Here is a 24,593-nt window from a genome sequence, read left to right as displayed (position 1 = left end):
TAATAACTAAATAGGAAAAAAAAGAAAAAGAAAATTCATTACCTTTCAAATTTCAATTCATTATCTCTTTATATAAGTTACAGAATGTTGCGTGCAAAAGCATTTTCTTTGGGTTTTAAACAGAAAAAAAAAACTCTCTTTCAAAAAAAAGAAAAAAAAAACAATATAAGTCGCACTAACTATGGCCCAAAGTCCAAACTATCCTCATGATCCGGCGCTAGCAAAACGACCAATCAAAACCTTTTATTGTTCATCACACGGATTCTAATCCTACAGCTCTGTGCCCTTCATATTGTCTCTAATCCAACGGACAAAACTACACCTCCCAAAATGTCAAAATTTTCTTCCGCCTTATATACAAAAACCCTCCATTACTTATTTCAAACGCAAACAATAATCAAATCAAGAGAAAACTTCAGTAGAGGAAATGTCAGGAAGAGGGAAAGGAGGCAAGGGACTGGGAAAGGGAGGAGCAAAACGGCATCGTAAGGTTCTCAGAGATAATATCCAAGGCATCACGAAGCCGGCGATCCGGCGTCTGGCCCGGCGAGGAGGTGTTAAGCGTATCAGTGGTTTAATCTACGAGGAGACGCGTGGAGTTTTGAAGATCTTTCTTGAGAACGTCATCCGTGACGCCGTTACATACACCGAACATGCTCGCCGGAAAACGGTTACCGCCATGGATGTCGTTTATGCTTTGAAGCGACAGGGTCGTACTCTCTATGGGTTTGGTGGTTAGATGGAATTTTTGGATTTAGAGTTCTGATATGAACTGTAATTTATGTTACTAAACCTCTTAGTATAATATCAGTTCATGAGCACTTCGTTTTCTCGAATGATTTATGTTTATGCAATACATGACATTTAGTTTGTTTTCTTTCATTAAGTTTGACGTTTTAATAGTGAAGTTATTTAGCGACTATGATGCTTTTAGAGTTGTAGGTGTTATATGCAAAGCTTGTTTGAAGCTTTACAAGTAATTAATCAACAAAAACCATAAATATTTTGAGATTAGTGATTTGGTCTATGTTAACTTTGACTCAGAAAGTGTTTGCTATAAGTTCAAAATTTCAGCAGGAATTAGAGCTGTATTTTTGAACCTAAGACCTGTTGTCAATTGGTTTAGAGTAATGGAGGTAGTTATTTGGATCGAAATCATGAGTCTACCGTGTTGTTTGGAACGATGATGTGGTTTCTAAAATTGCAAATTTACGGGGTGGGGCATGCTTTCTAGAGGAAGATTATGAAATGATCAAGCTTGTATTAAATCTCCTAAGCCTTCCTTGATTCATGAAGTAGTTAATGCGGTTGTTGAAGGTATTACATATGAAATTAGTATTAGGAATTTAACATTATAGATGGTGATCAATCTTTCAACCAACGAGTTCTAAGGAAATAGATATCACTAAACATATAACTCAATACTAAGGGTGTTTGGGAAAAAATTTTAAACCTAAAAGTTCTTTTTGTAAAAGTTATTTTCAAGAAACAAAAACTAAAAGTGGGTTTTAGAAAGTATTTGGGTAGTATTTTTTGATTTTTAAGTGTGATTTAGTTTTAAAAATCCAAAAATTACAAAAAATCATACTTTCTTAACTTTTAAAAACTTATCATTTTCTTCTTTACAAAAAGGTATTTTGAAAACAAATTTTGTAGAAACATCTTTAAATCTTTTTAGAAAAGTTAAAAGATAAAAATCATATAAAAAGTTTTCCCAAACACCTTCTAACCCTTATAGTAGTGGGCGTTTTCACATATTTCCTACTACTAATTATGAGATAGATACCACTAAACATATAATTCAATCTCATTTATTTAATTAAATTTAAATAAAATATACATAATATATATATATATATATATATATATATATATATATATATATATATATATATATATATATATATATATATATATAATATTAGTTTTTATTAATTTAAAACACCAAAATACATTAATTAAAAAAATAAAAGATAAAAATAATATTGCAAATAAAAATTACATTAATTAAAAAAAAATAAAAAATAACATTAAAAATAAAAAACCTAAAATTATCAAGCTTAACTAAAACAAACTATCTCATATTCCTATATCTCACTCGAACAGACTCCTTTATCGCGATAAATAGTTCCAAATCTTTGTCTTCGAGGCTATCCACTTTCATTTTCAAGATTTCCATATCTGTTTTTGTTTGAATCACCGATTTTGTTTCTATCATTTTTTGATCTATCCGACTCGATATATTCGTCTTTCTTTTCTTGAACGCGCACATAATGATCAAATTTTTCTTCAAATTAATCCATAACACTAGATCCCGAAGCCGTTGAAACCGTTTTTTTTTTTGATTTACTTCTTCCAATGGGTCGACGAAGAGGTTGTTCGTCTTCAAGATCGAGTGGATCATCGTTGATATCGAGATGTGTTCTCCCGTCCGATTGTTGAGACGTTCCGTTAGGGTTTCTTGAACGCTTTGAACCGGAAGACTGTGAACTTCCTTCCTTTTGCACCCCCCACTTCGGAGCATTTTTCAACTTTAGCCAATGTTTCACATACGGAAAAGCTTTGCGTGTTGGTATTATTTTTTCAAATTAGTCTAAAGCTGCATTGAAGACATCAAAATCATTTGCCCACTTTTTCGTATGTTTAGGAGGTTGTTGTAAATTCCTCCGAATTCGGTGCATTTTAGTTGAATATCGCGCCACTTTAAGCTAATTTGATCGGGATTTCGGCTTTCACTTCCCGTTAGCTCGTAAAACACTGAATGGACTTTCTCCCGAAAACAAACGTTTGACTATCGCCTTCGATTGGGTCTTGGGATGCCGAAATCCATGCCTTGGCTAGTTTTTCTTCTTCCTCTTTTGTCCATGGGACTCTTTCTTGGGTGGTGTTGGGTCGATCTGTATTTTCCCTTTTTTCTTTTTAGGTTGAGCTGGTGGTGAATGTTGAGTTTCCGAAACAAAATCCGGCGAATGAGGGGGTTGTGATGGTTGTGGTTGTGTATTAATCTGGTACATCTCATAAGAACCCTATATGCAACTTTATTTGTTGAATAACCCAGGAATATGCCTTCATCAGACTTCGGTGAAGATTTGTTAAGATGATCAGTGTTGTTGATCACAAAACATCTGTAGCAAAAAAATATGAAAAAACGAACATTGGATTTGTGGTTGTTGAAACCTTCATAAGGAGTCTTGTTGAGGCGTTTGCAAATGATGCTTCTATTTTGAACAAAGCATACAGTTGCCATTGCTTCCGCCAGAAGTAGAGAGGAAGGTTGGCAAAGTTCAACATCGATCTAGCTGCTTCGACCAATATGCGGTTTCTTTGCTCTACTACTCCATTTTGTTGTGGGGTGTAGGGTGCCGAGAAGTTGTGACTGATTCCCTTTGATACCAAGAAGCTATTTAATAGCTGATTAGCGAATTCACTCCCGTTGTCACTTCTTATCCTTCTAACTGGCAGCTTGATTTGGAGCTCTATTTCTTTGATGAAGTTGATCATGATTTGCGGCATGTCTAATTTGAGGTTTAAGAAGAAGACCAAAGTGAAGCAAGTAAAGTCATCGACTATAACCATAATGTATTTTTTGTGGTGAAGACTGGCTATGGTAGATGGACCGTATTGATAAATGTGCAGAAGCTTCAAAGATTCAACAATTGAAGAGTCGATGATCAGAGGATGGCTACCCTTAGTCTGTTTGCCACATTCGCAGGCCGGGCACAGAGTATCATTGCTGTACTTGAGAATTGGTAGTCCACGAACCAAATCTTTGGTGACCAGGTTATTGATGTATTTGAAGTTAAGGTGAGATAGTTTTCAGTGCCATAATCAACTCACTTCAGGCACTGCTTTTGAGAGAAAGTATAGTCGCGGTTTGCCGATGATTAAGGAAACATACAATGGGTACATTGTCCCTTCTGCCTTGGATTTGATGAGGCAGTGCTTCGGTTACTCGTCATTATGTAACAATACTCATTGTCGAATTCGACCTGATGGCCTACTTTACACAACTGCCAAACACTTATCAGATTGTGCTTGAGCCCCTACGTAATTAACTTGTTGAATTGAGATGCTCCTCATAGTTAATGCTCTCTATTCCCTGATGGTTCCATTTGCGCTGTTCCCAAAGTTGAGTTGTCAGCCACCGTTAATTGGCCTGAAGTCTCGAAGGTATTCTAACCTTCCCATCATGTGCAAGGAGCAGGCACTATCGATTAACCATTCTTCTTCTTGTTCCTCCTTGCACATTGACTACACAATCAGTTGGTTAGTTTAGGAATCCAAATAAATTTGGAGCCCTGGGGAACATGAGACACTTTCTTGATAGATGTATACATGTAGGTCTTAGGAACAAGTTTCTTTTCAGATTTTAAACCTAGTCCAGGGTGTTTCACAACTTTTGGAGTGCTAAGAGATTTGAGGGGATGTGACTTTTCTAGTGGGTAAAATCCAAAAGCAAGATTTTTATTATTTATCCAGACCTCGTATTTGGTCAGTGGTTTGAAGGATGTGACCTTTTCTTTGTGACCAATACTTGAGGCATGTGTTATTCGATTGGTCTTGGGAATTGAAAAAAGTTGCCACGAGGTCAGTCCTAGGATTTGGCTTTGTGACCAACTGAGGTGTTTTAGATAGTTTTGGTGTTGGCAAAATACCCTTCCAATTCAGATTTGTTTTGAGAAAGTGACATGCCTTGTTTTTGACTCTTTGCAAAATTATTTTGAAAAGATTTTGTCACAGTGGTTTCCTCTTTGTTTGGTCCCTTGATTGCAATTTGATTTTGAAAGTTTTTTGCAGTCATGGGTTTTTCAAAATTCTTTTGTTTGGCGTTTGAACTTGTTTTTTGAAATTCTTGTTTTTGACCTCAATTTCCTACTTTTCACGTTGGGATCTGATTTCTCTTTTATGAGCTAACTTTGCTTGGGATTTTGGTGATACCACATCAAAAACATTTAATTATGGTTTTCTCAAAATTTTTGATCGAGATGAGGGTCCAGGACTTGAGTCATCTGAATTAGAAGACTCATGATTTTGGGAACATTGGCTAAATTCAAAATTATTGACTGGCAATTCATGCAAAATCGGTTTGAGAGTGGTTGTGGACTTGACTTGAGTCTACGGTAGGGAAGATTGGAGTACTGCAGAGTAAGTCGAAGATGACTTTTGAATATGACACAATATATGATCAATTTAGTGATGGGTTTTGAGCATTCTAACACTTCCTAAGTGTACATGCAACCCTAATAACCTTGGATCTATTTTTGTCTAATTGTCATGCAAAGTTGAATTCCAAGGTTATATTCCTATCTAGCATACATGGGGAACAATTTTAACATAAAGTATAGATAGGATAACTTACCTTGTTGTTGTTTGTGTTCCTTGAAACCTTGTGAGCCTAGCACCCCAAGTGTGATGCCTCAAATGCTTCACACAACACCAAATGCTCTTGGAAGAACTTATGAGAGAACACACACTTCTTCAAAATCGGCCAAGCCCTCTTATTTCTTAGTGTAGCCAATTTTAGGTGGAGAACATGTTACTTATATAGTGTTGACACATCTAGGGTTAAACCCTAATGTGTCATGACTCTTCATTTCCATGACCCATGGGTTTGTAACTCCCATGGAGCATCCTATGGGTGGAACCCAACTTGATAGTCCATGGAGCCTTTTAGCCCACTATACAAGATATGGATGATTTACATAATCAACCCATATATTTAATTAGTTATCTTTTGATCACTTAATTAATTCTAAATTAATTCTTGATCAAACTAATCAAATAATATTATTAATATATTAGAACTTATAATATATTAATAATCTCCAAGTGTTATTTCTCTCATTTAGTCTATCCAATTGCATGGTGCCATGCAACCCAAATGGACCATGCCGGGTTGGGTCAAGTACATACCAGAAATAGTTATGGACTTAGACACCTTATCCAACATTTAGGTCCTTCTAAGACGATTGCTTCGTCAACAATGGAACTTGATTGGGAGCTAGGACTAACTATGTCAACAATGGGTATGGATTCATCTAAATTACCCGAGGATTCAGGAAGAATTTCCTCGATGACATAATTGTTGCTAAGTTCACGAAGTCTACCGAAGTGACACGTGATGTCTTCGGGATATGTCTTACTGTTGAATTGTGGAGGGGAGGTCTCATCGACTGAGAACCCATTGGACCATCCCTAATTATAGGTGTTGTCTACGGTCCCATTGTTTACAAGATTTTCAATGGTCTCACTTTCAGTAAACAAATTTTCAATTAAAAGGTTTAAATGTACAATCTCCTTGCAGGAAAGATCCCGTTGATTTAAAGCAATATTTAGTAGAGTTTCATTTAACAACCTAACATCTTTTTCTAACAATAAATCCTTTTCTAACATGGCGACCTTAAGCCTTTTGTCTTCTTGTCTTCCTCTTACATGGTAAAGCTCTTGGGACGTTATGTTCTTTTCATCTAGGTCCTTATTTTAGTCTGAAAGGACGACAACACACGTGTCATTAAGTATTTTAATGTAAGGTTCACAATCATGCATGCTATAATTGTTAGATTGAATCATGATTTTTACCTATTCCACGATGCGGAGAGTTCCGTCCTTGGCCATGTAGCAGTAATTCTTCTGTAGTTTCGAGGATTCATCTTCATCACTTGCTGCAATCATGTATATTTTTCCTTTGCTATGGTAGTCGTCTACATCTTATTCTTCATCTCCCGAGGACCAAACTTGGTGATCCCTTCTCACATGAGAAACATATGCTCTTGCTCTCTCCTTTTCACAATCCTTTACTTCTTGAGCCATTATAAGATAAAATTCTTTGTCTCTTACCACATTTTCTTTGCACTCTTTGGAAAAGTGGTTTTCTTTGTGGCATTTATGGCAGATAAGAACTTCATCTTTGCCTTCAGTAGGAGTACCAGAGTCCGAGGGTTGATTGATATGCCGAGTCTCTTTTTTCTGTGGGGCATTTTGTGAATGATGAGGAGTTTTGGGATATCTGGGATGGTGACTCTGCGGGTTGAAGTTTCAGTTGAAAGGTGGTTTGATGAACTGTTGGTTCTTTCGAAAAGATGGTGGTAAGAGTTTGTTGAACTATTTACTGACAAGAGCAGTGGCTTTTTGGAACTCTTCTTTGTTATCTAGTTCAACATCGGCTTCATATGACTGCGGTGGATTGTCATATGAGTGTTGGTATGATGATTCCACAGTATATGGGTACTGGGGAGTTTGAACTGCAAGGTTTGAGCCATCAAAGCAAGTGGTCCTCCCAAGTCTGCATAGTCTTTTAACACCGTTGAATCTTGTGCTTGTAGTTCACCGTAGAGCTTGAACAAAGAACAGGTGTGGATTTTTCTTTCTCCTTGGACTATTATCTTGGCAGTAGTCCAATGTCTTTCCAAACCATTCAGAAACCATAGGTTTGTTTCATGATTGCTTCGAACAGTACCAACATTTGACAACTTTGTGACAATGAGGTTGAATATTTTGAATGAATCTTCAAGACTTTCACCAGGAAGAGCTTTAAAATTGTTAAAAATCGTTGAGGGTAATGGTGAACTTCTTGTCTTGAGATTGTTCTGACCCTTGGTAGAGGTTTTGGAGCACATCCCAAATTTCCTTGGCAGATTTGCAGTTGATGATGATGTCAAAGTTATTTAGAGCAACACCACATGATATTTCATAGAAGGCTGTGGCTTATTTCTCTATTTAGTCAAGATCATCGTTTGTTAGTCGATTCATGGCTGCCCGAGCTCCTCGTATTCATGCCTAAGCACCATCTGCTTGAGCAGGAGCAAGAACTGGAACATGGGATCCTTCTTCTACAGACCTCCATACATCTCTTCCGAGCCACTTAAGATACCTTTCCATTCTTTGAGACCAATGGTGGTATTCATTTGCAACAAGTATAGGAGCTCTATTCGAGCCTCCAACACCGTGGGAAATGTTTAATGATAAATCTTGTGACATATTTCCTGTGACAACTAGCAAAATTAGGGTTAAGAAATGTTGATCCTTGTACAAGTTGATCTCTTTGTAAAATCTTACAACATCTCATTTAAAGAAATTCGAACTTCAAAGCTATTAAGTTCATACTTGCATACATTGTCATTCAAGTCGAAACAACCACGTGTAAACCTACAACTCGATCCAATAAGCAAAATCCAATCATTTTTGAGCCTTAGTCCAAGAATTTTCGATCCAAGTCTTTTATTGGACCAAGACATCCTTTTTGGGCCTTATTGGGTTGATAACTACTCCTTTTGGTCCGAAAACCCCTCTTTAGGACCTAATGGGCCGAAAAATTGTATTAAACATTATTTTGGTCAAAAACTCCTCTAATGGGCCTTTTTGCGCCGAAAAACACATATGGGCCTTAGTTGGGCCGAGAATTAATTTTTTTGGGCCCTTTGAACTAAAAACCATTTATTAAGCTTTAATGGGCCGAGAACCCTTATTGGGCCAAACCAAAAATTGGACTACTCCTTTTGGGCCGAGGACCCCACTTGGGTCGGTTTTGCCGATTTAAACAAAAAAAAAACATAAAAGTGAATTAATCTATGCATGCCACCTCATGTATAACCTACATGTAACATTGCATTTATCCTCCATGCAACTAAGCAACTTCACATCATCTTGATAGAATTCAACCTCTCTCTCTCTCTCTCTCTCTCTCCCCCGCCCTCATTCACAACTTCATCTTCAACACATTTTCCTCTCAACACTCAAGGATTCTCTCATCTTCCTTCTTCAACCCCCCCTCTTGATTCGACCAAACTCTCCCCCCGCCATCATTCACAACTTCATCTTCAACATATTTTCCTCTAAACACTCAAGGATTCTCTCATCTTCCTTCTTCAAAATTCTTGGGGGGGGGGGGGTGTATCTCAAGGAAATCTTCTTCAAAGATCCTAAGCTTGGTATGTTATAAGTTAATCTCCATTGTTTTATTTCGAGTTTATACTAAAATCTTTCCCTTACTCTCTCATTTTCGTGTATGTTTTATATGTTTATGTGTGTTGAAATGTTGTGATCTCATGCTAAAAATCCATGAACTCGAGATTTGTAAAAGTCTCAAGTTGTTGGAAACAAAGTTATCTTGTGTAGCTTCACATATTTGTTGTTATGTTAAAAATGTTTTCTTTAATGTGTGATAAAATCACCATGATGTCAAGGAAAATGTGAAAACATATTTGGATATAAAAGTTTTGAAAGTTGGTAAAATATGAGGATTTACACTAAAAATGGTAAAATTTTGGATATATAAATTTTTACCACTAAAACTTGTAAAATGGTTAAAGTTATGGTAACTTTCAAGTTTTAAGAAACTTTGTGTAAATTGTGACAAGTTCTAGTCGTAACAAAATGAGAAAATTTTTAGCATTACAAAACACCTAAATAAGATTTTGGTATGTTATCGTTTAATAGTAAAATAATCATAAAAAGATGCACTATCTCAAAGGTTTAAAAACTTAGAGTATTTTGTTACTTCCACAACACATGTTGTAAGTTGACAAGCTATTAATAATTACTTATAAACATCCGTATGAATAATTTAATATAGCCGGTACAATAAACAAAGTTTCACGACAAAGAGATTTGTGTGTCACAAAACTACCATCACAAATTCACACTAAGAACGTCATATGCATTATTCGATAAATTCGCGCAAATATTTGTTATGGATCTTGTGAGACACTCATTCACTCGTACCTACCTAGCGTACACCATAAGTCCTGTAGTTATAACCAGAGTCTCCTGGAGGGAGAGCAGGATATTGTGTATAGATCCATACGAGGTTGACACCCCTAGTCCTGAGCTGTTCGCTACAGCTAGATGGGATAGTCTAGGGTGACAAATATCTTACTGAAATCGACGCATGAAGAACGTCATGACATGCATTTAGTCATATCAAGTATGGTTGTAATGACTCACATAGGGGTAACAATAATATTTCAAATTTACGAAGAATGTACACTTTAGTAGTTTTCATAAGAATACACACAACGCCTCCTCTATTTTTGGCACACTATGGTTTCAAAATATACCTATTTGTTTTTCAGAAAATATAGGATTTTCTGAGGATTCTCTCTACTATTACAAACACGAAAATAAATATCATGCATGCAAGTATATACGATTTGAAACGAGATTCACAAACTACTTTTTATAGACAATATTGGATTTTCTGGAATCTACAAACTAATACAAACAAAGATATTACAAAGTTGTCTCACAAATATGCTTATGAACTCACCAACATTCTATGTTGACGCTTTTCAAAGCGGCTTGTATTCTCACGGACTCAATGAGCAAGTACTCAGCTATGGATTTTAGATATTTACAACATTTTTGTAACATCATGCATTATGTTATTTTGAGATGTAATTTCATGAACAAACACAATTTGTAACAAGTATGTTGGTATCTAAAATGTATGGTATTTGGTTACTATGTTTCATTTATATTCAACTGTTACGATATTACAAGATGAAGTCATCCGCCCCCGGACGTTTCCGCTGTCCCGGTTCGGGGGTGTGACATTTCCTTGTTTTGTTTTTTTTTTTTTAAAAAAGGAACGATCTTCAGTGGTATAGAAGGCTTTCTAAAATTAGAGTTTTGTTTAAAAAGCAACCACTTGGGCTCTGATACCAATTGTAGAGAGAAAAACTTTGAAGAACACTTAAACAAACGTTAGTATAAGATAATAAGTTGCAAAATAAGTTAATCTCAAGGATCTTGTTAGCTCAACAATAATAATAAGTTAGAAGTGTTGGGTTTTGAGCACTATAATACTCCTATGGTGCACATGCAACCCTAAATGCTTTGGATCTATGTTTTCTCTAATTATACATGCATTTTGTTTTTCCAAAGCATTCTCCCTATCCATCATACAATTGAAGCTATATAACATAAAACTTTGGTTTTGTTGCTTACCTCTTGCGTAGGGTAGAGTTCTTGACCTTTGAAAGCTTTAGCACCTCAAGTGTGATGCCTCTATTGGTTCACAAACACCAAAATGCAAAAAGGAGGCGTGAGAGAATAATTTGGTTATCTCTAAGATATGGTGTAGTCGATTTTGGCTCCATAGAGCTCTATTTATAGTGTTGCACATGATAAGGTTACACTTTGCAAACCCTAATAACCCATGACTTTCCACGTTCTCATGCTCCATGGGTTTAACATCCATGGACTATCCATGGATTGGTTTAGCCCACCTATATGATCATGGATCATTAGCCCACACTACAAGAATGATTGATTTGCATAATCAATCCTCCTATATTTAATTAATCTCTTTTGATCACAAAATTAATTCCAAATTAATTCTTGATCAATACTAATTAAATAATATGGTTTCATATTAATATATTATACTTGTAATATATTAATATACCATATACAACCTTATTCTCAAAATCCATCCTATCAAGTTGCATTGCTGAAGGCAACCCAAAAAGGACCATTCTATAATCGGGTCAAGTACATCCGAATGATAGTTATGGGCTTAGACACCAAATCCAACAAGAAGTTAGATTGTTAGATGCAGATATGTAAAGGAAATATAAATGACAACAAGTTGTATCAAGTATACACTAAGGTGATTCATAACAAGGTTTGCAATCAAACACAAGTTAGTAAATGCGATCAACTTAAAGTCAAGAGGGACTTGGTTTATCGGAAGATAATAGATAGAGATGAATGATCTGTGTATTTCAATGATAGTTCAGAAAGATTGTGAAGGTGTTTTTGATACATGAAGAGGGAGTCTTTATTTTTAGAGTCCCGAAAAGTTACATCAGAAATAAACAAATGCTATTCTACTGACTTTAGTGACCATGCAAGGTTTACTGGAGAAAAACAAAGTAAACACACTAAGTCAGTAAAGTAACATAAAAGTCTTCATTTATCTCTGCGATAGCTGTTGTGGTTCACACAAAATCTTCCTCAACTTTGGTAGTCAATTTCGGTAGCACCAATAACTCAGATTTCGGTTCTTTAGGTAAAAGAGGGCCATTTTTTGTAACAACAGAAGACGAATGTTATCTGGATCAGCCATGGGGTGTCAAAGAAGTCAACAATACCCATCTGAAGTCTCAAATATTTGAACTGACAAAGGTTGTTTTACTCCTGATAAAAGCAAAAGCAGCTACAAAGAAACAATGTGGTATCTGCGTGTAGACTGAACATCCAACATACATGTGTCCTATTTTGCAAGAGAATATTGATCCAGTCAAAGCTGTCGGAGGATACCAACAACTGAATATTTATAATCAGCCTCTAAACTATTATTAGAATAATAATTTTCAACCAAGACAACAGTTTTAGCCACCATCGGGTTTTTAACAGACGAACTTTCAGTAGAGTTCTTAGAATCAGCACAACTTTCAGAATCCAAATCAACATATTTATCAACAATAAAATTTTCAGAACCAGAATTCAGAGCAACAACCTAACAGTTCTAGTGTCGCCTTAGAAGATATTGTGTAAAGTCTTGCCATAAGCACCCAAGCATTTTAGAATGAAACTAGAGCAAGTATCAAGTATCTAGAACAACAGGTGTCTCAATTAGCCTCTTCTGTGGGTCTGCTAGAAAATCTCAAGTTACTGGGGCACACTGGAAACAATACAAAGCATAATGTTAGTGCTGTTTCCTTGAGAAGTGGGAAAATTTATGAAGGCCCAAGCGTATCTGAACTAGAAAAAGAAGTTGAAGAAGAATGTGATGAAGTTATGGTTGAAGAAGAAGATGTAAAAGAACCTGAAAAAGAAGAAGAATATGAAGAGGTTTTGGTTGAAGAAGAAGCTAAAGATGATAGAGGAACAAAAACTCCACAACCAATGAAGCCGAATCTGAAGCAGTAGAAGTCCCTACCACGAAGCGTGAGTGTGAGGATGAGGATATAGTGGACACCTTTCATAAAGTGGAGGTAAATATTCCACTTTTAGAAATAATTAAACACATCCCTCATTACGCCAAGTTTCTGAAAAAAATTTGTGTTTCTATGAAAAAATGAAAATTAATGAAACTATCAAAGCTCGCGAAAATATGTCTTCAGTTTTGAAAAAAAGTTTACCCCCAAACTCCAAGGATCCAAGAATTTTCTTGATTGCTTGTAAATTGAGGAACCTTAAGTTTACAAGTGCCATGCTTATTTTGGGTGCATCAGTCAATCTCCTTCCCTTTTCTGTTTTTGAAAAATTAAAATTGGGAACTTTACAAAAGACTGGGACACTCATTTAGTTGGCAGATCACTCGACAGTACACCCAAAAGGTGTATTGGAGGATGTTCTTGTCCAAGAGGGTGGGCTTATTTTTATCATTAATTTTTATACTTTGGACATGGATTGTGACAACCCGAAATTTCCGTTTGTTTTTAAAGCCGTAATTAAGCACGTCAAAAAAAAAAAGCCAAATGTATCCCAAAATATTTTTGGCTCAAATTAAGCCCGTTGGAATATTTTTAATAATATTCGTCAGGCGAACCAAAAATAAGAAAGTAAAATTTAGAGTTGCCGTGTATAGCGTAAGTCGCGGAACTCCAAAAAAATTGGAGTTTACGGACAAAAACTCGGAGTTTTTGACCACGAGCCCCGAGAGTATAAATATGACACTTAGTCATTTTCTCTCATTTTCCAACTCCCACCTCAAGAACACTCAAGAAATCCTCTCAACTATCATAAGTTCATCCCACCAAATCCACCAAAAACGATCATCCAAGCTCCTAGAACGTAAGTGCACTTACCCTAGCTTCTTGTGTGCTTAATAGAAACTTGATTACACTTGAAATCATCCAAGAACACCAAGAACAAGGTGTTTACGGTCCGAGAACATTCTTGTACCGTAAACCCTTAAATGGGTGCCAAAGTGTGCCTTGGTTCATTCTAAACCTTGACAACTAGCATAGATCCCTTCCTAGATGAGTTTAACATTCGAAAATCATCATTTTCCCATGTTTATATGATTTTACGGTTTGGGGAGATCATCACAAAACCGTAAACACCTCCAAAAGGTGTTTAGATGCCCCTAATGCCTTCTAATGGTTGTGTAATGGAGTAGAACCTTACTTGCATGAACTAGGGACCCCAAGAACATGAATTTAAGAGGGTAAAGATGAGTTTACGGTTTGGGAAGGTCTCCCAAAACCGTAAACACCTTCTAAGAGGGTTAAATTGCCCTTAACACCTTCCAATGCTTTTATAAGTGTCTAGAAACTTGCATTCATGAGTTAGAACCACACAAAACACAAAAGAAATGGAAAAACATGGGTTTACGATTGTAAACACCCAAAGGAGTGGTCGAAGGACCATAAACTCCATAAAATGTCCATTTTGAGCCCCAATCACTTCCTTAGCCCTTGATTCGACTCTAGCATGATTCTATGAGTGAGATAAGACCTTTAAGCATCCCATGACACCACTACCATGAGTTTACGGCCGTAAACTCATGGGGGAAGTGGTATTGAAACCCTTAACACCCATAAGGACCATCATTTGAAGAGTAAACTTCAATGTGAGTCCATACACACCTTATATGCAACCCTTGGTACTCCTAGCACTTGTAGCAAAGTGTTTTCATGTAGTAGAACATCTTTACTTGCTTAATTAGTTATTTAATGACTAATTGGATACTTAAATGTATCATTACATGTTAATAAGGATTCGCGTGTGTGGTCAAGTCCTCACTTGACACTTAGCATCCTATACCGCCCATTCATCCGAATCGCCCATGACAGGTGAGTTCATACCCATGAATTAAACTTTTAAATGATTTTAACTGCTTTTATAAGGTGGGGGGGGGGGGGGAATACAAGTTGAATTGTACAGTTATTAGATAAATCCCCTGTGATTAATTACTATATAGTAAAATAGATTTTTGTTTATGATAATTGTTTTATCCAGCTTAAGATGTTCCAATCTCGCTTTCAACTCTTGTTAAAGGTTTTCCAAAGGTTTTTCTTCACTTAATATGTTTTATAAAAATCATTTTCAAAGTTGTTATGAAAGGTTTTTCAAAGGATTCCATAGATTTTCAAAACTTGTTTTACAAACTGATATCAAGTCGTATATTTCTTATGTGTAAAGGTTTTCCAAAGTTTTCATCAGAGTTTTCTTCTATGCTTTTATTTCGTTAAATGCATGCCTGTATTTGTATAGTTATATAAATAATGTTTAAAAGACTTAGGAAGGCTAGTTCGCCCTATTTCCTTTTCCTCGTTGGGATGTGGTATGGTGGGTATCGGTTATCCGTCCGAAGATCATTTAAACATTAGTTATATATAATGTATACATATATGGACATAAAATCTCTCTCTCTCTCTCTCTCTCTCTCTCTCTCTCTCGGCCAGTTCATCGCCTTTGGGTAGTAAAGGCATCCTTCTATTATTCACTTTTCTAGAACCCTAGTAACTATTATAGGAATAGTTAGGGGACTCTACCTCTACCTCTATCTCTATCTCTATCTCTATCTCTATCTCTATCTCTATCTCTATCTCTATCTCTCTCTATCTCTCTCTCTTTTGCTTTAGAATGTGACACACCATTTCCTCTACGACGCTTCATTGCGCCAACACCGTGTAACCAAAGTCTCCGGGAAGGAGAGCGAACATCATGTGTATAGATCTATACGGGACTAACACTCCCACACCCAGACTACTAGCTACAGTCCGCGCCGGTAAGGCCCATGGGTGACATAATGCCACTACCTCTAATGCCACTACCTCTACGCGTGACCTGGTGGGTCATCGGATACTTTATTGTCGATCAGCATGGTTACATACTAGTTCACATTCATCCATTGTTTTAGACTTTGCTAGCTATATCGTTCATTTTATACTTCCTGGAGTGTATGTTTTGTTTTGTGTTAGTCAACAATATTACTGCTGAGGTATATATTATTTTCCCCTGGTATTTTTATTTGTGAGTTTCTCATTATTCTTTTAAAGTCAATACTGTATTTTGGTAATGATAGTATTTTTGGGGAAAATTACTCCTTAAAACGTAAATCCGTCGGGTCTTGGTAGAAGACTTCTTTTATTTAGAAAATATAGGATTTTCTGGAAAGGATGCTAATACACCGTAGATTCTAAACTACTATCTTTTCATAAAGTTATTTTGAATAAAAATGTGTATTTATACAAATGACACTAAATACTTATGGACTCACCAGCATTATAAAAATGCTGATACTCACTTTCAAAATAACTTGTATTCTCAGGTCATCGATAGACAGGTACATCTCGGGAGCATTTGTGGAGACAACCTTGTACCGAGCTGCATCTATATTATTTCTTGTATTACTTTGATGTTGCTATGAAATGTAACCTATGTAAAACTATCACTATTAATGCAATGGTTGTTGTACTTTGATTACTATACTGCATATGTTTTGATACTTGACATGACGTCATCCACCCCAGAACGTTTCCACCGTTCCGGCTTTGGGGTGTGAAAGATTGGTATGAGAGCATTGTTATAGTGAGCTCAATATATCAATTCATAAAAGATATACACCCTATAAATACATTGGGATAAAACACTCTGACCAAGAGGTATACTTTAAAATATAACCGTATTTTACCAAAGTATAAGAACATCCAGAATCTAAATACTCGAACAAAGGTATCACAAGAAGAAAAAATAAAAGTCTTTGGATGTTGAGCATTACCATCAAGCCTGGGCACTTATGTAATCGTAAGCTAGAATAAATGTAACCTGATCAACTACATTTATTCGAGATGCGATGAACGTGTGCTTGGGAGTGATGGTGGTGTTGCAACAGGTCCGAAACTTACCAACTAGGAATGCTAGAGCCAAACATAAAGTTTAAAAATACTATGAGAGTATTTTGGAATACTAAAAGACTCACATTAATCCCAGAATCATATTCATAAGTTATGAATCAAACAAGAAATTAAAATACCATAGGGGTATTTTAGGATCCATATATAACCTTGTGTGAAAAACTAAAAAGATCCTTATTGATATACCTACGATTACAGAGGGTATACTCCCAAGGTTATATATAATAAGGATCCCATAGACTAAGAATGTGTGGTTTCGCTGTACTTCCTTTTCCTCGTTGGGATGTGGATATAGAGTAGTAGCACATATTCGAAGGCCTATTGGATCTAAGCTATATATAATTTGTGTACCCTATGTAATTGTAGCAGGACTCGATATGGATCACCCACTGGAATGTTTTAATAATCTCTTAGGATTATTTAGACATCTCCATTCTCGCACGAACCCTGTAGAAAACCTTACCCACTTCAGTGTTCGACAGAAGAGTAGATTCAGACCCAGAAGAAGTTCATTGAGAAGATTTCCAGTTTGGAAATAAATGAACTAGGAAGAGAATACTGAAACCACCGAGTGACTGTACCTTTTAGGGACACCGGTGGGAAATCCGCCTGAACTTCCGAGATTTCGAGTCATCCGCCATGCAGCGATGACACTCAGAGTCACAATCGGAAGTAAGACGGAGTAGAGATTCAATACCTCTACAAGAGAGGAGAACCCTAGGTAACTACCCGAAGAGAACCAATATCGGTCCCAGTCAAGGATAAGAGGTAGACAGAGGGAACCAATACATGGAACCCGAGAAGTGTCTTTTCCTCGTTATTGTCGCGCTAATACACCCATAAAATAATACAATTTAGTCAGAATAAAATAATCTAGCTTCTTGTGTGCTTAATAGAAACTTGTTTACACTTGAAATCATACAAGAACACCAAGAACAAGGTGTTTAAGGTCCGAGAACATTCTTGGACCATAAACCCTTAAATGGGTGCCAAAGTGTGCCTTGGTTCATTCTAAACCTTGAAAACTAGCATAAATCCCTTCCTAGATGAGTTTAGCATTCGAAAATCATCATTTTCCCATGTTTATATGAGTTTACGGTTTAGGGAGATCATCCCAAAACCGTAAACACCTCCAAAAGGTGTTTAGATGCCCCTAATGCCTTCTAATGGTTGTGTAATGGAGTAGAACCTTACTTGCATGAACTAGGGACCCCAAGAACATGAATTTAAGAGGTTAAAGATGAGTTTACGGTTTGGGAAGGTCTCCCAAAACCATAAATACCTTCTAAGAGGGTTAAATTGCCCTTAACACCTTCCAATGCTTTTATAAGTGTCTACAAACTTGCATGCATGAGTTAGAACCACACAAAACACAAAAGAAATGGAAAAACATGGGTTTACAGCTGTAAACACCCAAGGGAGTGGTCGAAGGACCATAAACTCCATAAAATGTCCATTTTGAGCCCCAATCACTTCCTTAGCCCTTGATTCGACTCTAGCATGATTCTATGAGTGAGATAAGACCTTTAAGCATCCCATGACACCACTACCATGAGTTTACGACCGTAAACTCATGGGGGAAGTGGTCTCGAAACCCTAAACACCCATAAGGACCATCATTTGAAGAGTAAACTCCAATGTGAGTCCATACACACCTTATATGCAACCCTTGGTACTCCTAGCACTTGTAGCAAAGTGTTTTCATGTAGTAGAACATCTTTACTTGCTTAATTAGTTATTTAATGACTAATTGGATACTTAAATGTATTATTACATGTTAATAAGGATTCGCGTGTGTGGTCAAGTCCTCACTTGACACTTAGCATCCTATACCGCCCATTCATCCGAATCGCCCACGACAGGTGAGTTCATACCCATGAATTAAACTTTTAAATGATTTTAACTGCTTTTATAAGGGGGGGGGGATACAAGTTGAACTGTACAGTTATTAGATAAATCTCCTGTGATTAGTAACTATCTAGTAAAATAGATTTTTGTTTATGATAATTGTTTTATCCAGCTTAAGATGTTCCAATCTTGCTTTCAACTCTTGTTAAAGGTTTTCCAAAGGTTTTTCTTCACTTAATATGTTTTATAAAAATAATTTTCAAAGTTGTTATGAAAGGTTTTTCAAAGGATTCCATAGATTTTCAAAACTTGTTTTACAAACGGATATCAAGTCGTATATTTCTTATGTGTAAAGGTTTTCCAAAGTTTTCATCAAAGTTTTCTTTTATGCTTTTATTTCGTTAAACGCATGCATGTATTTGTATAGTTATATAAATAATGTTTAAAAGACTTAGGAAGGCTAGTTCGCCCTATTTCCTTTTCCACGTTGGGATGTGGTCTGGTGGGTATCGGTTATCCGTCCGAAGGTCATTTAAACATTAGTTATATATAATGTATACATATATGGACATAAAAGCTCTCTCTCTCTCTCTCCCCCCATCTCTCTCTCTCTCGGCCAATTCATTGCCTTTGGGTAGTAAAGGCATCCTTATATTATTCACTTTTCTAGAACCCTAGTAACTATTATAGGAATAGTTAGGAGATTCTATCTCTACCTCTATCTCTATCTCTATCTCTATCTCTATCTCTATCTCTATCTCTATCTCTATCTCTATCTCTCTCTCTTTTGCTTTAGAATGTGACACACCATTTCCTCTACGACGCTTCATTGCGCCAACACCGTGTAACCAAAGTCTCCGGGAAGGAGAGAGAACATCATGTGTATAGATCTATACGGGACTAACACTCCCACACCCAGATTACTAGCTACAGTGCGTGCCGGTAAGGCCCATGGGTGACATAATGCCACTACCTCTACGCGTGACCTGGTGGATCATCGGATACTCTATCGTCGATTAGCATGGTTACATACTAGTTCACATTCATCCATTGTTTTAGACTTTGCTAGCTGTATCGTTCATTTTATACTGCCTGGAGTCTATGTTTTGTTTTGTGTTAGTTAGCAATATTACTGCTGAGGTATATATTATTTTCCCCTGGTATTTTTATTTGTGAGTTTCTCATTATTCTTTTAAAGTCAATACTGTATTTTGGTAATGATAGTATTTTTGGGGAAAATTACTCCTTGAAACGTAAATCTGTCGGGTCTTGGTAGAAGACTTCTTTTATTTAGAAAATATAGGATTTTCTGGAAAGGACGCTAATACACCGTAGATTCTAAACTACTATCTTTTCATAAAGTTATTTTGAATAAAAATGTGTATTTATACAAATGACACTAAATACTTATAGACTCACCAACATTATAAAAATGCTGATACTCACTTTCAAAATAACTTGTATTCCCAGGTCATCGATAGACAGGTACATCCCGGGAGCATTTGCGGAGACAACCTAGTACCGAGCTGCATCCATTTTATTTCTTGTATTATTTTGATGCTGCTATGAAATGTAACCTATGTAAAACTATTACTATTAATGCAATGGTTGTTGTACTTTGATTAGTATACTGCATATGTTGTGATACTTGACATGACGTCATCCACCCCAGAACGTTTCCTCCGTTCCAGTTTTGGAGTGTGAAATGGGTGATTTAGACGTATCAGATAAAAACTTAATTATTTTGGGAAGACCTGTTCTGAAAACTGCTAAAACGAAAATTGATGTTTTTGTTGGTACGCTCTCTATGGAATTTGATGGGGATGTGGAGAACTTTAAAATGAATGATGATGATACTATTGATAATATTTATGTTAAGTTTTTGGGTACCAGCAGTCCTTCATTTGAGGGCTCCTTTGAGATTTCTAATGTTTCTGTGCAAGATTTATTTTAGACATAAATTTATCTGATAATACGTCAAAGGAGCTGAAACGGAATAAGCTTGGGGAGGTGAAAGAAAATGTAATTTCCCCTGAAGGAGCTGATAAGAAGCTGGTAGAAAAAGCTAAGATTGGGGAGGATGAGTAAGATGTGATTCCTGATATGAATCTAAAATAGAAAAATCAGAAAAAGAGAAGATTTCAGGAAAGAAAAATAAGAGAAAGAGAAAGAAATTTTAAATTCAGAAGAAAAACTTATTTGAAGAAAATATGAAGACTTTCCAACTTGCTGCACAAGTTCCAATTCCACTAATCTTGTCATATCTAAAGGGACCGGGAGTGAGGAAGAAGAAAGTTGAGCTTCAGAGAAGTCCCAACCAAACCAATTAACAAATCTAGTTGGGCAAAGTCAAGCTAATGACTTTAAAAATGGGTAGTTTTCTGGGAGGCAACCCGATGAGTAGTTTTTAATTTTTTTCATGCATTCAATAAAGAGGTGATCACAGTTTCAAGCAAGCTTGGGGAAATTAGATGATCTTCAAAGTTGATGAAATTCAGATTTTTTGCCACATCTTCGTCAAAATCAGATTTCTACGAACTTATCAGGTACAATATTTCATAGCTACAACCTTCTTCTTTTATATTCTTTATTGAGATGTTCATTCCTCTCTGAGAATTGATGACGATGCACAATTTTAAGATTGGGAGGGGGTTAGTAAAAAAATTGTATTTTTTGTTAAAAATTTTAAAATTTTAAGTTATAGAATTAAAATTTTCAATCTTTTTGGATTTTGTTTTTTTTAGGGCCAAGATCCTCAAATATCCAGGATCCTCAGATATTCCGGATCCTTAGTTAATTCAGGATCCCGACTATTACTATTATTATTTTTTACTAACTTTTATAACGACCGTATTTTGTTCATAACTAATGTATGTGCAAAATTTGTCAAGGGAAGACCAGATCTCAACGAAGAATCATCCCAACTATGCTAGAGACCCGAAATACTTAGGTGTTGTTTGTTTTTTCGAAGCAAAAATTCATGAAGTCTGCAGACCACCTTTGCAATCCTCTGTAGCAGAAGAGATCGAACAAACGGCTGCAACCTATAATAAGAAGCATGTTTGTTTTTTTAACATCTGCAGCCTGCTGCAGTAAACTTAAATTTAAATAAACTAATTTTATAAACTGAAAATAATTCTCAATACTGAAATTTAATAATTATAATCTTAAAACATTACAATAATAATAACCAGAACATGTAAAAAACAAAAAAAGAAAACTTTTTAAAAAAACATAAAAAAATGTAAAAGAAGCTAATAATTTTATTCTAGAAAAAAAAAACTAATTTTAAAAAACATTAAAAAGAAAATAATAAAAAAAATTAAGAAAGTATTGCAAACATTGTCTACAAAGTTCGTAAAAAAATACAAACATTAAAAAAGATGTAACTGAAATTGAAAAATATTATTAATAAAACGGTAAAAAAAATAAAAAAATAAAAAAAAATTGTGGAAAATTTAAAAATAAATTGTATCACATCCGTAAATAAAAATTTAAGAAAATCAAAGTTTTAAAAAAAAATTAAAAAAAAAGTTATACAAAAATTCTTAAAAAACACTTAGAAAAAATGAAAGCTGAAGAGGTTAGAAGAGGCAAGTCAAGTGTTGCGTCACGCAGCACACGCACAGAGGTTTTGTAGTCTGAAGTCTTCCAAAAAACAAACTGCTGCGAGAGGGAAAGTGTTGCGCGTGTGCTGCGCCGCACAACAATAAGTGGTTTGAAGAGGTTTTTATAGAAAAACAAACAGCACCTTAGTCAAATAACGTTCGTGAAACTGGTCATAAAGGATCCCAGAAATATGGAACATCTTGTTGGCTAGTTTAGACTATAAATTGACCCTTGTATTTTGTACACAACACACTGCTTTTACTCTAAGTTTACTCTGCGAAATCATTCACTTGTTTTTACTAAAATATTCTATGTAATCGTTATTTTACATTAATAAAATCATCAAGGCAGATGATGATTGTCGCCTCCTAAGGTTTTGTGTTGGAGATCCTAGAAAAGATCAAGAGCTTTCCTTGTAAACAACTGTGTCATTCACTTTACCTTTCTCTATTGCATAATTCGAACATCACAGCCTCTCATTCAATTTGGTTTATTAGTGCTTGTGTAATTTTTGACCAAAACAATTTGGCGCCCACCGTGGGACCGTAGTGTTCAAACTCCTCGAAAAAATCATGTCTACACAACCAATATTTTCTTCATGCTCCGCTCATTCTATTCCAACTAAAAACCTACCACCTCCTCAAAGTGGGCCCCTACTCAGAGGAAAATGCCTGATACTTCCAAGAAAAACACCCCTCTGGTCGCTAACCAAGGAAATATGGGATCTTCAGTACTTCAAGATCCAACCGCCTCGGTTACTACTGTAGAACTCTTCACTATGATGAAGAAAATGATGTAACAGGTGACCCATCAACAGGAGGAGAATAAAGCACTGCTCAGAGAAGTGGAGAGGATGAAGGCGGAATTTCAGAAATCCCAAGAGGCAATGGCCACAGTTGTACAACCAAGGATCCTGAACTTTGACAATCTAGGATCCTAAGAAAATCACTAGAAGGACATAATTCCCACTAGTGTGGCGTCGCCTTGGGGGGAAAATTATGAACAACCAACCATCCATGATCAATAAACTCAATGAGCCTTTCAACATTCGTAGAAACCTTGATTCTAGTAACTTTTTAAACAACAATACTATTAATACTAACTATACTAACGGTGATGCAGGAATAAACCCAAACATGGCCAGGAAACTTCAGCAGTTGATACAAATGATCTCAAGCGTAAGCGTCACCAACAAGTCACAAGATCTCAAGATTCACTCTCTCGATAGTTCATACCGAAGTTCCTAAGCCCTTCCAAACTCCTAGCATGAAGCTTTACGATGGAACTACAGATCCTAAAGAGAACATGTAACGCCTGTGTTTCTGGGCTTGTCATTAATAGCAATGTATTAGTCTATGTTAACCTTTGTAATCCATTTTGAAATAACAAGAATGTATTATTTGAGTATTATATGTTTTATACTAGAGTTTGTTAGTTTTTATTAGTAGCAACTTAGATAGAACGCATTCAGAATAATCAGATTTGAACCGATTGTATGATTAGGAAAATTACAGCAAAATTGAATTCGTTTTTATTATTGATTTTTGTTTAATTTAACTTCACTGAAATTTTTAATTTTTAGTTTAAATCAAATCCCCCTTTTTATGTTTCTGTTTTGAATAGAATGTGCCTTATGCAAAAAGACATTAACTGTTAGACTGTGTCCTTAAGGATTCAACCATGCTTCCATGTATTATCCATTAATGCAACCAACAATGATATTTTATTTGCTTAATACGCCCGCGACAACGTGTTAGCACTCACCAATATTATGTTGACTTTTTCAAAAATACATGTATTCTCAGGGAGATGAGTGTGGATGATAGTCATGTCAAGGAGGAGGACATCTTCAAGGAAGCTTGCTGAGTTAGTTTCGTCTGTTTATCGTTTTTAGTCATGTTTAGGATGCGTTCTTGACTTTTAAAACAATGTAGTCCTAGAATAATTTATAATAAATAAAAAAACATTTGTGATATACCGTTGTGTTATGTTATATATATATATATATATATATATATATATATATATATATATATATATATATATGCATCTGTCCAATTTCCCCACCTTCGCACCACTGGCGTTCCCGCCACCGGCCGGGGGTGTGGTATGCACTCACATACTTGGTGGGCAGGTTATAATTTAATAAGGATTCCTAGACCTCCCCTATAAATAAATGGTATGATTTCCAAAATGCAACACATCAAAACTTTTGATTTCTAGCTTCAAACCCTAGAGAAATCAGACTCCTCTCTTTTTAGGGTTTGCGTGTGGAGAGTTCCAGAGTTGCCTTGGTTGGTCTACTACTTCTTGGGTAAGATCACA

General features: G+C 35.9%; 1 protein-coding gene across 1 annotated transcript; it reads left to right on the top strand.

Annotated features, from left to right (window-relative positions):
* The first annotated feature begins 367 nt into the window (after positions 1 to 367).
* Positions 368 to 836, top strand: LOC144997134 (histone H4). The gene has a single exon (XM_078956967.1). It carries the CDS (start codon positions 428 to 430, stop codon positions 737 to 739), a length of 312 nt encoding a protein of 103 aa, XP_078813093.1. The 5' UTR covers positions 368 to 427; the 3' UTR covers positions 740 to 836.
* Positions 837 to 24,593: the final 23,757 nt, after the last annotated feature.

The sequence above is a fragment of the Lactuca saligna genome, chromosome 5 (genome assembly GCF_052625555.1).
Source record: "Lactuca saligna cultivar CGN05327 chromosome 5, ASM5262555v1, whole genome shotgun sequence".
NCBI classification, from domain to species: domain Eukaryota; kingdom Viridiplantae; phylum Streptophyta; class Magnoliopsida; order Asterales; family Asteraceae; genus Lactuca; species Lactuca saligna.
The sequence above is the reverse complement of the archived record's forward strand: the minus strand, read 5'-3'. Positions and strand labels throughout refer to the sequence as shown.

Excerpts from the sequence above, each read along its gene's own strand:
- LOC144997134 (XM_078956967.1), top strand. The coding sequence starts at position 428 with ATGTCAGGAAGAGGGAAAGGAGGCAAGGGACTGGGAAAGGGAGGAGCA.